At 34.3% G+C, this 15340-nt stretch overlaps 2 protein-coding genes across 3 annotated transcripts in view; one reads left to right on the top strand and one right to left on the bottom strand.

Moving 5' to 3' along the window:
• Positions 1-2789: 2789 nt before the first annotated feature.
• LOC110441936 (pre-mRNA-splicing factor RBM22-like) lies at positions 2790-11032 on the bottom strand. Its single transcript, XM_021485250.1, has 9 exons — positions 10959-11032; positions 9001-9054; positions 8444-8606; positions 7893-7993; positions 7370-7542; positions 5857-6057; positions 5153-5400; positions 3982-4149; positions 2790-3762 (listed from the first exon to the last, which is right to left on the bottom strand). The coding sequence occupies exons 1-9, from the start codon at positions 11010-11012 to the stop codon at positions 3617-3619; spliced, it is 1308 nt and encodes a 435-aa protein (XP_021340925.1). The 5' UTR covers positions 11013-11032; the 3' UTR covers positions 2790-3616.
• A 228-nt stretch (positions 11033-11260) lies between these two features.
• The window catches only part of LOC110441935 (WD repeat domain phosphoinositide-interacting protein 4-like), a 15741-nt gene continuing 11661 nt past the window's right edge, over positions 11261-15340 (top strand). Inside the window, exons 1-5 of one of the 2 annotated variants that reach the window (XM_021485248.1) lie at positions 11261-11485; positions 12650-12784; positions 13370-13444; positions 13575-13679; positions 14582-14681. In XM_021485248.1, the coding sequence (XP_021340923.1) occupies positions 12739-12784; positions 13370-13444; positions 13575-13679; positions 14582-14681 (326 nt within the window). In that variant the 5' untranslated portion in view covers positions 11261-11485; positions 12650-12738. The remainder of the gene's footprint in view (positions 11486-12649; positions 12785-13369; positions 13445-13574; positions 13680-14581; positions 14682-15340) is intronic. The other variant, XM_021485249.1, reaches the window with a different exon arrangement.

Below are 15340 nucleotides of genomic sequence, written 5' to 3'. Positions count from 1 at the left end.
TTTCGAGTTCTTGATAAGGTGTTCTAACCACAAGCTGTCCAAAAATGTCAACTAGAGTCTTGGAAATATTGTAACCAATGGAACTTTATGATGTATGTATGGGTTCTCCTGTTGGTGGAATCTATTCTGCTGTGGGATACAGGTATCTGCATTTTGATCGTAATCCACAATAAAAAATAGAGAGAATACCGAAGTGCGAACCAACCTTCATTTGAATTCATAATTGATAATATTAGAACAAAATATGATAATAGGAGATATTATCAAACTTAAAATGGAGACTATTGAAAAAACAAAGCAGAATTACAACAGGTGTTCGGAAAGGACATCGTTTTCTGCTTCATCGACATGTAAATTTTGGTAGAATCCAAGTAATGTCACGTTCTGATAGAAAAAATTCCGGAGGAATGTACGTCCTATTAACAGCTATGGTCATTTGAATTTCATCAATTTAACAGGGCACAAAAATGAGCTTAACTAAAGTAGTAACATATTTCCGAATGAGATCGTGATGGCAACCATTGCGTGTCAACAGTCTTCCATCAACCTGCATCTTTGGAAACCCTTTGTTGCAAGTTTGTCCATCAGTAATCGACATCCATCACGGAAATCATGTTATTCGGGGCATGTTCTTCAATACGTTTGAGAAGCAGGGAAGTAGCAATCCAAAAGAGTGGCTATGTTCGAGGCGCATAGTTGGATAAGTTTGAAGCCATTCATTCGTTGTTGTCCTGAAGTATGAGAACATCTTTGCCCATATGATCCTCGGTTATGACGACCGTTGTCTTAACTTAGTTTGTTCAGAACGATGGCATATCTGTCTCTATATTCAGATCATGGTCCATATTTGTCTTATCATTGTCAGCTGATATGATGATAGAATTCTCTTTTTTCAGTGCGACATATTTTTTCGACGTCATATTGCCATTTGGTAATGGGATTGTGTTTGGGTCACTGGTACAGTTCTAACCTGAGACAGTGCTGCTATAATTGCTGTTGGTGATAATCTGTTTTGAAAAGTTCACTCCTATTCAGCTAAGTGTCATTTAAATCTTTATCTACGTCATTTTGCTTGGTGTTCTCTAACAGATGGTTTATCAAATCAGGTGGCGTTGTTTAGTCTTCATATGTAGTGTAACTCTCTAGTAACGTGCATGTGGCAATCTTCTATGCAACATGTATTCTTACTGACAACTATAGTACTGATTGTACATGTAGTTACTGGACCGACTTCAAGGTTATACATGTATGTCACTACATCTCAGCGTAAACGTCACTACATCTCAGCGTAAACACGACGTGATTTCTTTCTCTCAATACGTTCTTCCAAGACTCCCAAATGTACGCACGTGTTCGACAGCATCTTGTTATACTTTATTTGGATAATTCGAAACATGTTTTTCATTCATACGGCACAACCAGTGAAATGTTCAGGTGACGTGTTGATGACTAGTGTGATATACACAATGAAATGGAAAAGTCATTATAACTACGCTTTAAGCATATATACACTCAGTTCAAGCGTAAATTTTATCTTGCGGAAAATAGGAATTCGTTATTGTTATAAAATGGTTTCCTTAAAGTGGGTGCTGGCGTGGAAACATTTCATTTTCATAAAGATATTTTTTAGTTCTTCAAAATATACAGCCTGGACATTATTTTACCGAAAGATTTTGCATTTATTTGACTTTTGGTGGGGATTAAGATGACAGAGATTCCGAGCAGCTCCCTTGTGCTTCAGTACTTCATCAGGGTTTTTTACATTCGATGCATTTTATGTTCCTAGAGAAGAAACATTTTTTTTGGGACTCCGATATTTGAGTCACCGACTTTTTAAGACCCATGATATCTCTTATTATACCAGTCTCATTTAAATTTTAAAAACTGTTCAGAACTCGCATGAAAAATATTCTACAAAAATCACTGGTCACATTACTAAGACATCCATCTATGTTATGAATGCATATGGTGGACATCTACATCTATACATACTGTTGTAGAGAATTTAAAAAAATAAAGTTTGAAATGTCCTTTCGTCATTGACAAACATCTATTTAAGATTAAAGTATATTTGTTTTTATACTTGTTTTGGACTATTGCTCAAATTCTGTTTTATAATAAACTCCATTTATATTCTAGCTTAAGACTCAAATGAGAAAACAAAGGTTAAAATATCTTCAATAAGATTCATCAGTTTGGAAATATGTAGTATCAATTTTTTACTTTTATACACAATGTACATATTAAACAAGTCCCAACCTTTCAAAACGACTGGTCCCTTTGTCAAGCTTTAACTGAATGAGCGATCTGTTTACCTGTACAACAATGTGACAAAATTGTAAATTTAATATGTCACACGAGTGCAGGACGTTTGGCCAATAAATTAAGTGTCTACACACTGTACAGTATAGGTTTGGCCTATAAATTAAGTGTCTACACACTGTACAGAATACTGGTTGGACAATTACAAAGGGCTGCAACCCATGCTCTCTTGTTGTAACATTGAAAGTATTTTTATCAGATGTACTTGATTTTAGTCTGATCTTTTCGTTACATTTCCTAATTATTCACTTTTCAATGACAACCACAATACAAAACTGATGCTTCTTTCTCTTTATTCACTCACACATTCACATTGTAGAGAAACACCCTTCCTTCTCCCGATCCTTCATATTTCCCAGAAATAAATGATTATTTGCTGGCACAATCTTTCATTCGTTTCCCTCAACTTTTTCTTTTTTATTTCATACTGTAATTTTTGGAAGAAATTCATATTTCAATGGTCTAAAACATTTACATAAGATGATAAACAATGCCATACAAAACAGAATTGAGTTAACAGACCTTTCCCACAAAAATCTCTTGAGTTGCAACAAAATGTTAAGACTATATCTAGTTGCAAGTCAAGAGCACAAATTGTATGTGAAACATTAAAAGACCAAATATATCATTCATTAAAATAGAAACTAAAACACTTTTACTAAAACAAGAGAGTGATTTTGTGTCCCTCTTGCATTCCATCTCAAAGGATTGTCACCAGTGATATATTTTACTTCTGTTGAATTAAGTGTTTCTATTGATGTTACGCTCCTAGCCTAGTGACATCGTGTACACTGTATCTGTTGTGACTTCCTATATCCCTAGTTATATCTTTTTTCTGTCGTGACATATTGTATTCGTATTGGCATCTTGTATCCCTAGTGACATCTCATGCCCAAAGTGATATCTTATGCACAAAGTGATATCTTGTGCCCCTAAAGACAAACCAGGTATTTTTTTCAGCGACATATCGTCCCCCTAATATCATGTTTTGCCCTTAGTGATATATAACATCCATTGTATCATCATGCATCACTCTGTAACTTGTTGTGTTTCTAGTGACCTAAAGTCGCCTTTCCACACATTGTGTCCCTGTAACGAATGCTGTCCCCGGTAGCATATGGCCACTCCATTGACATGCCCCTGTTGACAAATAGTGCCCTAGAGACAAATTTCTCATCTAGTGACATTATCTTTAGCAACTTTTGGAGTCCACATACTTTATCCCGAGTCACTTAATCCCTCAGTATTAACAGACATTTTGAGAGAAGACCACAAAAATGAGGATTTGACAAGATTAAGATTTGCTGCTGCTTGTAGTGATTGCACCCATCCTTGTTGGGTCCTGTGAGGGGTAGTGAACTGGCATGTTGGCCCCCATCATCAACCTAGGAGGAGGGCGCATTGGCATCATTCCAGGGGGAGGGGGAGGTAACCGCACACCTACAAACATGGAAAAAACATCGTGAACATTTCTCTTCACAAGGGTCTTTTCAATTTATGATTCAAATATGATCTTATTAAAAAATAATTCTTATTCAGATAATTCTTGTTAAAAAATAACTCTTATTCAAAGTGTATGAAAATGTTATTTTTAGAGAAAATGAGATTCAGTTATACTGATTTTAATACATCCAACTTTTGGTTTGTTATGATACCAACCTGGTGGGGGAGGTCCACGGAACATCCCGAACGGCATCATGTGTGTGCCTGGGTGAATTAGGCGAGGTGGCATTCCTCTTGGGGGGCCAGGTGGCATGGGAAGGTGATTGGGGGCATTGTTTAGGTTAAAGAAATTATTTGCAATTTCTTCTGGTGGTGGAGGCAAGGCTGCAAAACAACAGAAACATTAAAAACATGAGGCGAGGCTGCAAAACAACAGAAACATTAAAAACATGAGGCGAGGCTGCAAAACAACAGAAACATTAAAAACATGAGGCGAGGCTGCAAAACAACAGAAACATTAAAAACATGAGGCGAGGCTGCAAAACAACAGAAACATTAAAAACATGAGGCGAGGCTGCAAAACAACAGAAACATTAAAAACATGAGGCGAGGCTAGACATACAACTACGTTATCATTTCTTAAACAATATAGGTAATATAAACAATATAGGTAATATAAACAATATAGGTAATATAAAGGTAATATAAACAATATAGGTAATATAAACAAAAAGATTAATATTATAAACCTACTAAGAATAAAAATAAACAGGTTTATATAACAATGTCAACATCAATATCAAAGTTACTAAACATGAGTATGACATCAATATTACCATTACACTGATACAGTATTGGAAGTCAGTTCATGTTCATGATGTTGTAATCACTAAAGGCACTATGACATAAGTACTGGAAATCGATGTAAAATCTATAAAATACCAAAAGCCCATATAAATAAATTCAAATTAATTTGAGATGTTACGTATAAAAGGCCTTTGATAGGTCAATAAAAATAGATATCATATGTGAGGGCATAACTACAATTATAACATCTACAAAGTTCCCATTTTGCATTTTAAGCCTAGATGGCAGTTGTTAATGACACTGACATGTCATGAAATTGATTATTAATGAAGTTATGAACAATACTGTGACCCTGAAAGGTCAATGTATTTCACTTTGAATATTCCTGACATCACCATTGCATGGCAGAGTGACCCAGATTTTTGAAGAAAATGCTCAAAATATCTTAAGATTATGTTGTTCTTAGTGGTTTTTGCTTATATGAATTAAAATAGAGATAACCATTTTTTTTTAAAAAGAATTCAATGTTACTGAAATAAAGTCATTGCAACCAAAATAAAACTCTTGACCAAATACATACCCCCTGGAAGGCCTGGTACTGGCTCAAGGGCCTTTTCTGACTCCTCTCCATCTTTCTTTGTGACCCCCATTTGGGCTTGAGATTTACCCCACTTGATGTTGAGACGTCGCCCACCCATGATCAATTTATTAAAAGACTTCTCTGTGGCATTCTCAGCTGCCTGTCGTGTTGTGAACTGTACAAATGCACACTGCTGTTTACTGGCGATGTTGATCGATCTGATTTCTCCAAACTGGTAGAAGTGGTCCCTATGGTGATAAGGAAGTTTAACACATGGTTTACTGCTAGAACTTTGACAAGGCAATTTGATACAAGATTTAATGTTGCTGGAGATTTGACAAAAACGTTTGATACATGAGTTACTGCTATAGCTGTGACAAAGAACTTTGATAGGTCTTTAAGAACAAGGCAGAGACCCGATCCTCAATTCGATTATGTGACACTATCACATACAAAATTTGGCAATAGCATGTGACAGAGTAGTTGAGATGTGTTCTGGAAAAGTGACACACAGACAACCAGTCAGATGGTCAAAGCTAGAGCCCCATCTGGTAGTACTAGAAAGGGACTAACAAACAGCTCTACAATTATTAAACCAATCAAATAATTTCGTGAACTAGTGGTAAAAGGTTGTGAAATGTTACTAAAATTCACGAATCAATGATACAAGGGAGACAACTGAAATAATATGGCAAAATACATACCTGAGTTCTGTCTCTCCTATTTTGTCTCCAAGATTTCCAACATACAACGTTGTGATAGCTTTATCCTCTGGGGCATCTAACTTCGGCATATTAGTATAGCGGTTCATCAGTTTGTCTGCCACTGGGTCATTCATCCCATAGAATCTGTCCTTGATGTTTTGATCTGCCAGAGGATCATCAGGATCTGTCGGTTTGTCGTGTCTGTGTAATCAAATCATTTCATGTTTAAAGAACATCCAAATATGTTGGTTTACAGAGTGAGAAATATTTTTTAATATAACATATAAAGAGGATGATTGTAGATCTGTTTCCACCATAAGGTGTTAAGTCTGTAAATCGATGATGGCAAAAATTCTGCTTATAGTAATGGTGGCTTTTAAAAAAAAAAGAAATTCACCCCAGAAGTTTGAAACACAAAGGGGATGATTGTAAATATGTATGTGAAGTTTCATTCCAACTGGATAAGAAAAGAAGTCCTATAAAATGTTTCATAACAATCTATCAGTTTCTTTATCATATCATATCATACACAGGACAGTAGAGATTTGTATATTATCATATACGATGAGTCGTCACAGCTATATTGCTGTGTCCAGTAGTGGTGTACCGATAAATGGAAACATCCATTAAATCGAGCTTACCATGAGGTCAATTCGATAATCGATTTAGCACATGAAAGATCGATTTTGAAACTTTGTCAAGAAGAAAATCGTTTTTGTAGATGTGTCACTAAGAACTGAAATTCTTAAGAAACATACAGTTGCTTTTCATGTTTAATCAAAAATAAAATGTCCCTTTCACTCGTTCTTGTTGATTCTCACTTGAATCATGCTGGCATTCAAGCGTGGTAGCTAACAGCGTCATTACGTAATCAAGGTCAGTGCTGTGTTTTGTAGGTACAGTACGGATAAATTTATAACTGACAAAATCCGGAACTACAACAAATGGCAGCCACCGAAATGAAGACACTTTCTTTTTCAGCGAAGGGATGGTGCGACATACACTTTACAGTACCAACTCAATTTTACTCAATTTCAAATAGGTTAACTTAATTTAAGTAATAAATGTCATATCAAGTACTGAACCCAAAATGCATTACCTGATTTGTTTGTGTTACGATCGCTATCATCATGACTCGTCTGCAGGAGATAGGAAAAGGTATGTTCACTTCTCAAACGTAATCTACCGGTCATTGTCAATTTCTGAAGTACCCTTTCTCATCATATGAATGTCTCTTAGATAAAGTTATTACCAAATTAACACGGTAGTTATAACGATAGTTTTTAATGATTAAAAAATGTCAATTTATTCAATGTATTCTATTTGGCGCTTATTTCAACCGATAATCGATTACCGATCGATCTTGAATGTCTGATAATCGTTTTTCCAAATCGGACTGATTCCCAGCACTAGTGCCCAGTATCATTTCATGTCGTGTATCATATAGTTGGATTGCTGTTGTTGATTCACATGTGGAGTATTGTTATGATATTTGTTGTGTGTAAGACCATACCTGTACGGACACTCCTCTCCCCTCTTACACTCCCCCTTCACCCAGAACGAGCAGATGTGGGGTCTATTCCGTTTGTAGTATGGTGTGGTACGGGCAAGTTTGAGCAGCATGTCACTAGGTGTCTGGGCCTTACCCAACTGTCCTGGAGCAACAGTGCCATCCCCATTGGCGATCTGAAAATTACAGTTATCAACTAGTCAAGCAATTTGTCATGGATTGTTCTACTGTGAAAAGTTTGAATTTTATTATACTACAGAGTTATATCTTACTTCTTCATGTATATATCAATATCCTGACTTGTAATTAACAGATTTAGTTACCAGGTAGTATCAAATACAGAGCAAACAGAGACAAATTGTTTCACCCACCCAAATTACCATTGTGATACATATAGGACATAAACCCTGTAGCTTTATAATATATGAAAAAAGATTCCAACTTATGTTACATATCATGTCATCTTTATTTTTGTGTCCAAGTGTTGTTTGTACTGAATTGGCCGTGGCTAGTGCACTGTACTAACCTCGTTCTCCATGTTCTGTGTGTAGTACTCTTTGTTAACATCAGATTTTGGCATGTTGTCCTGGATCTTCAATGCTGCATCCCTCACCTGCACAGGTAAGCCTGTGGACAGAGACAAATGATTACAAAATCTTTCACCTGTACTGATTATAGATCAATTCACCTTTAAAAATATGGTGACTGTCAATGTTACCTTCTTTTAATAAAAGATTACACGAAAAATTCATAAAATTTAATTAAAACACTGGCATATATATAAATTGTCCATAAATCAAGTCCACCTGTTAAGAGTATTCAAATGAATAAATAGAAGAAAATATCAAAAGACATGTTTACCACTTAACCCACTCATTTTAATCTGAAAATCACTTTCCTCATTTAGAAAAAGGGAAGTCTAATCAGATTTCTAAATTTCAGAATAATTTCTGACAGTTTCAAAACTGTATAAAAAAATGTCGTACACCAGCATTTTTTCTAAAATAAGAAAATGACAAACAAAAGAGAAACTCAAATAGAATTATGTTCAAATAAAACTGTTCAAAGGTTCAATACCATATTCCAGATCTAGGAGACAAGTTTGACAGACATTCTTGATCTTTGAACATGTTTGACAAACTTCTGTCTTTTTAAACCTCATACGTGCACCAGGACACCATCTGAACACTGTAAAAGGACGTGCACAGATTTTACACTCCTTTCCATATTTCTCTTTCATCTGAAAGGAACAAAATCAAATTAACAATACTTAAAATACACATGCAACATTAACAGATACACATTCACAACAAGAATTTAAATAGACAAGTATATTTGTAAAAGATTGTAAATTTTTATCTGTTTTATAACCAAATAACTATCAGACTTTGAAGTATTTGACGACAAATAGAACATAACTTATATGTAGCAACATATATGATGTTAGTGAAATAATAAACACAGTTGGTATAGGCTTAATGCATGGTTTACTTCGCCCTGGTGGAGAAATAGCCATATATACTTAATAATACAGTCCAACTTCTTCAATTTTTTAACCAAAGTAGTCCTCCATTTTTCTAACAGTATGTTATTACTGTTATGCTAATGGTGTTAAAATGTTATAAAGTACTTACCATACGTATGTATGGATTGTCTCCAAGACATGTTTGACATAAAATTGGGAAATCCTAGAACATAAACAAAACGACAAATTTTCAATAATGAACATACATATATATATTTCAACATCTCCAAATTAAACATTTAGAAATTCTTAAATAAATGTATTCTCTTTATAGATACATGTATACATTCTCTCAATATATCATGATCAGCCGATTAAGTTAAGTTTATTCTGGTACTGGATTTGAACAATCCTCTTCACCGAACTCAAAATTATACAATACATAACTTTACTGTACTGTATAGTACTTAATAATAATATAGACAAAATGTAGTTTGTTATTGTATTAACAGCAATGTAATCAGGTCCAGTACACTCTGCCGATTGAGCTATATAGCTGTAAAGACCGATAATAGCTCTATTGACCTATCTGAAATAGGTCTTTTGAGCTATTTTTTGAGTAATTTTCTTTTTTAAGGAAAACAAAACAAAGTCGCTTTTAAAAGAAGATTGTATCATTAGGTGGATAACAAAAGACATTAAATATAAGGATTCTTTTTATAAAATAATGATGTAAAAAAATCGGAAATTTTACATAAAATGAAAAATGAAAATAAACATCTAACTGTATGCTTTTTGTAGTCAACATTACCATAAACCTTAATGTTTAATGCGACTGCTTTAATTTAATGAAAATTGAAATCTGAGAAAATATAGCTCAATACAGCTATAATGTATAGGTGTATATAGCTATATAGGTCTTTATAGCTACATAGCTCAATCGGCAGAGTGTACTGGACCTGGTAATTTATATAGACAGTCTATTGTTTCTAGAAAATGTCCAACGTCGTGCCACCAGGTTGTTGCCTCATCTCAAACATCTAAACTATGAGGAGCGTCTGCGAGTTTTAGGAATACCTTCCTTAGAGTACAGACGTGAAAGAGCAGACATGGTAAACCTTTTTAAAATATGCAATGGACTTGTAGATGCCAACGTGGATAAATTCACAACTTTCGCGGACGGACAGAATGTACACAACACCAGAGGACATAACAAAAAACTTTTCAAGAAAAGATTTAGGACCAAACTAAGAGGAAATGCATTCTCCAACCGAGTGACTGAACCGTGGAACAATCTAGACTCCACCGTAATAAACGCTCCAACATTAAACTGTTTCAAATCAAGACTGAACCGTGCGTGGAAACACCACCCAGGAAAATTCAGCCCCGCATGCTACAGAGCGGGAGGTGCAGACCGGGAGTCCGTACCAGTAGAATTAGTAGAAGCGTCAATAGTAGTCTATGACTAATTGTATGACGTCGACAACGGTGAGTTAACGGTGAGTTTGTTTCCTCACTTTGAAACACAGGGGCATGGATCGCTTTACTTGTAATATAAAAAAATAGGGGTCTCCTATACTAATGTATATATTAGTATAGGAGACCCCTATTTTTTTATATTACAAGTAAAGCGATCCATGCCCCTGTGCTTTGAAACAGTGAAAAGGATATGTGGACAAAAGACGGATGAATACTATCTAGAAGCAAGGGCACCTGCAATGTCAGTGTCAGAATGCGAGGCCCTAATTGGTGAATTTCAAGTCTAGAAACAATACAATTAATATTACATTGAAATAATGTTAATCTTCGTTGCACCATGCTTTTTCCTTGGTTTTTGGGCAAACTTATTTTGAAAGCTGACAGGTACTGAAGCAGGATTCAGAAGGTTGGGAGCAAACAGGTAGGGGAGACGGAGGGGGCTTGCCCTAATTACTGGATTTTAGACTGCTTTAAGTTTTAAAAAATCAATAAAGTAACAAGTTCACCGCAAACTGAGGTGAAGTCGGTTTCAATGTTGTAATAGACCCTAAATTAACTGTTATTTATCAAACTATATTTTAAAATTTAATAACCACAAAAGCTCATTTTAGGGAAACTTATAAGATAAAAAAGGATCCATAAACTTACAGATTCTTCCCAGTTTTGTCGATTGTACGTATTTGCTCCTTTAGAGGCCGCCATATTGGACGTCTGTGCTTGGTTGTTCTAAACATTACAAAACGAAACGAAAACAATATTTTATTGCGATTTATAAAAATAAAGATATTTCTAATATATCAGTAAAAAAAATGAAAAATATTTAAGTTATTTTAAATCAAAGAGTCATTTATGTCTAATGAAGTGATTTGTTTTACATGCGTTTCGTATATTTATTCTTTGATCGTTTTGTAAAATATATGTTTTATTATAATCATCCAAGCGTTTGTTCTTGTCAGGAGTGTGAAGCATCTTGACGACTGGAGTTTGTTTTGGTGAATCATTTTCATGGGTTCATTTTAATAGGGTTCCGCGCAATAACAATATTTCTCTTTCTACCTCTAGGGATTTGAATAGTCGATATATTTAGATTGTGTATTTCTATATGCTATATTGAAACCGTTTTGTCAAAAGTTATTCCCCGATAATCACGACCAATCCGCTGATAATCTGTGCAGGTGAGGGTTTGTAGCACCAGGGTTTTTATTGTCAGTAATTGTGCCATTTACTTTATGTTATTCGTCGATTGTTCTAAATGTGTAGTGTTACTTAAATAAGATCATCTGCAGTAGTGCTAAAGCATACACTTAAATGTACAAAGTGTTATTCATTTTTAGACTACTGGATATTTTGACCAAATTGTGATTATTTATATAGCTTCTGCTTCTGTCTGGTAATATTGGGCACAACGCATATGGGTAATAATCCTGCATTCGGGTAACAGTTACCCATTTCAGTATTCATTACTGAAATGGGAAATAAAGTGAAATAAAAGCACACAAAGTTCGTTTACACATTATGAACAAAAAAGGGCGTCATTCTTTCAACATAATCAAATAAAAAATACAATTGTGTACAAAAATATGTAAATTCAGTTGTCTATATATTTGAAAATGACAAATTGTATCACCTCCATTGCTAATAATGTGTTGTAGAGTAGCTATAAATAGCACACATAAAAAAATCATGCTCACCCGTCGCATGTTCACTGGATAGTCCATTTGACTACACATTGAAGTCAATGGGGAACAAAATTAAGTCAATGATATGGTTTGTCCTTTTCACAAAAAGTTAGAAATCAAAATTGATAAATTTTTGTGCACAAATGTGTTATTTATTTGATTTAGTTGACAGAATGACACACTTTATTGCTCCAAGTGTTTAAAAGAACTTTGTGTGTTTTTATTTCACTTTATTCCCCCATTTCAGTAATAAAATTGTTACTCACATGGGTAACTGTTACCCAAATGCAGGATTATTATCCATATGCGCTGTTGTGCCCAACCTGATAGCCTCCTTCAACAGGATGAAGATTCAAAGAGCTGAAGCTAGTAGTATGAAAATAACTTCCTAATTGTTTTAAATTAGCTGCAGTTGTATGTGTGTTGTGTTTTTAAAAATAGTTTGTACTTAGTTATTCTGTTGACCAAGTAAATTGAATGAATAATGTTTATTAAAACCATCCAAGAGTGGTATATTAATGTAATTTAATTTTAATGCATTTGTTTTTATTTTTCGAATAACATCATTTTTTACTGTCAACCTAATCAGACATGTATATAACATAGTAATTCTTCTACTAAATTACAGTGATACTTATATTTCAATCTTTTCCGCTACAGTTTCTAGACTAGAAGAGATCATGTGAATCCTGAATCTGGAACCATGCAGAAAAACAATAAGTTAGCCGACTGAAGCAAACAACTTAAATATGTCATCCAAGGGAATCTTCTCTATAAGCTTCAATCAGGATCATGGTAAGACTAATATTCTACTAATTGTTGGACCAAAAAAAATACATATCTTTGTTTTGGGTTCCCGACCGACCCTATTCTAATCCCTGACTCTAAATTGAAGTCTTTGTCTGCCATTTACTAGAAGGCCCCAGTTTTAGTGCAATTTTTGTATCTTGGGCATTGATCATGATAGAATCAATTAATTTTGTCCCTACAAGGCTACAGAGCCAGCTCCCTAAAGTCTTAATTAAACTGTAAGGGAAAACACTGTCACACATATGCTTGTGTGTACAATTTTACAGTGAATGTGTAATCATATGCTGATAGTGATGCACCTTTCAGTATTCAGTGATAATAAAAGATATATATTTTGGTAAAACTGAACTATTTATGGATTATGATATCAAGTTTTCATATAAAAGGTATAAATTATTAAGAAAACTTGACAAATATAAAAAAAACAAGAAATAAATTTAACTTGAATCAAATAAAGAACAGAAATAGAGGAGAACATTTGTTTGATGCTTAGTCAAGGTCCCATGAATTTGTTTTTAAAGTGATGCTAAAACACAACCAATTTATAGATTTTTTTTTTATCTATTTCAGGTTGTTTCATTTGTGCCACAGACACAGGTCTGCGGATTTACAATGTTGAGCCTTTGACACAGAAGCTTTTTCTCAGTGAGTATAAGAAATTTTGAGCGATAAACAGTGAGTCAGTTATTGTTAATGTTAATATATATATATGTTGCTCATTGCTAATGTTTTCAAGCCTTCGGGTTATTACTTTAAATGTCCTTTACTAAAACAGACTATGACACTGTGGGAAGTCTGGCATGTGCCGAGATGTTGTTCCGCACAAACCTTCTGGCTGTTGTTGGAGGTGGCAGCTTTCCACGCTTTGATGAAAAAGCAGGTAATGATTACGTATATCTGGCACTTGTTGAATGTAAAATGCAGATTAGGTGATGATAAAGAAAACCTTTTTATGATATTTTCCAGTAAACAAGCATATTTTTTTTTGTTACATTGTTTTCAGAAATATTTTTCATAAAGGTTCAGAATCAGGCTATTGAGCTTCACTGATGTGGTTTTTATTATAAAGTTAATCAGTGATGGATGACAGTCAATTATGTCTTGATAATCAAGATTATCCAATCACTTAATTTCTCATGATCAGACTGATTTTGCCAGTACATGAATATTTTTCTATATTTTTCAACACTCAACTTCCACCTCACCTCATGCATCAGTACTAGTAGACAGTCGAGTAAGTTTTGTCAGTAGGGAATGATTTGCTTGTGTTGGCTGTATTCTGCCAGTACATCCTCTTGCTCCCTCTTTCAACACCCCACTCATTTATAGTGCTGCTGGATATTGGTAGATCTAATAAGTCCTGTCAGTTGGGATTGCTCTAGTGACCAGTTCAAATTGTCTTTTCTTCTTAAACCTCCCCCATTCAAACTTTATAAATAAAACTATCCTTTATCCCCCATGTGCTATATGTTATGCTCTCAGGATGACAGGATTTGAAATCCATTTCAATTCAAACTTTTATTTAAAGTTGGTACATTTATAACAATACAATATTATTAGCTTTAGTGAGTTATCAGCATATTGGTGGGTTGATATATGACAATGCAAAAAATACACACAAATGAAAACTTTATCTGAATGTTGAAGAAAATAAAAAAAAACACACCCAGATACTGGAATTTCATTTACAGAAAAGAAGACACAAGAAGTAGATAATAAAGCTATCAGAACTGTTATGTTATTTTTCGGTGATGTCTATTTTAACCATGTTCTATTTAAAAGTGCTGATTTGGGATGACTCTCAGAAAGATCCTGCCAAGAAAGTTGTCATGGAAATTACATTTGCCCAACCAGTAGTAGCTGTTAAAATGAAAAGGGAAAGGTAAGTAATCTGTCATCATGAAGAATTTAGTGTTAATTATCTTTTATTTCACCCCAGCTCTAATCTTTTAAGATCTTTACTTTTTATCGATGAAAAGACAGTGACATTGTGTGTTAAATTAGTGACATATAGTGTGTTAAGTTAGTAGCATAGTGTTAAGTTAGTGACATGGTGTTTTAAGAAATAGACAAGGTGTGTAAAGTTAGTGGTGTGTGTGTAAAGTTAGTGGTGTGTGTGTAAAGTAAGTGACATAGTGTGTTAAGTTTTGTGATGTGTGTTAAGTTAGTGACATATTGTAGTATGTTATTAGCATTATATGACATATGTTAAGTTGTACATGTTATGTGAGCAGCGATAGTGTGTGGTTAGTGTTTGGTTAGTGACACAGTGAAGTAAGTTAGTGGCATTATATGTTAAGTTAGTGTGTGATGGTGTGTTAACTTAGGTAGTGTTAAGTTAGTGACATAGTGTGTTAAGTTGTGTGATGTGTGTTAAGTTAGTGACATATTGTAGTATGTTAGTGGCATTATATGTTAACTTATTATGTGATGGTGTGTTAAGGTAGTGTTAAGTTAGTGACATAGTTTGTTAAGTTGTGTGATGTGTGTTAAGTTAGTGACATATTGTAGTATGTTAGTGGCATTATATGTTAAGTTATT

This window comes from Mizuhopecten yessoensis, unplaced genomic scaffold (assembly GCF_002113885.1).
Source record: "Mizuhopecten yessoensis strain PY_sf001 unplaced genomic scaffold, ASM211388v2 scaffold716171, whole genome shotgun sequence".
NCBI lineage: Eukaryota > Metazoa > Mollusca > Bivalvia > Pectinida > Pectinidae > Mizuhopecten > Mizuhopecten yessoensis.
The sequence above is the reverse complement of the archived record's forward strand: the minus strand, read 5'-3'. Positions and strand labels throughout refer to the sequence as shown.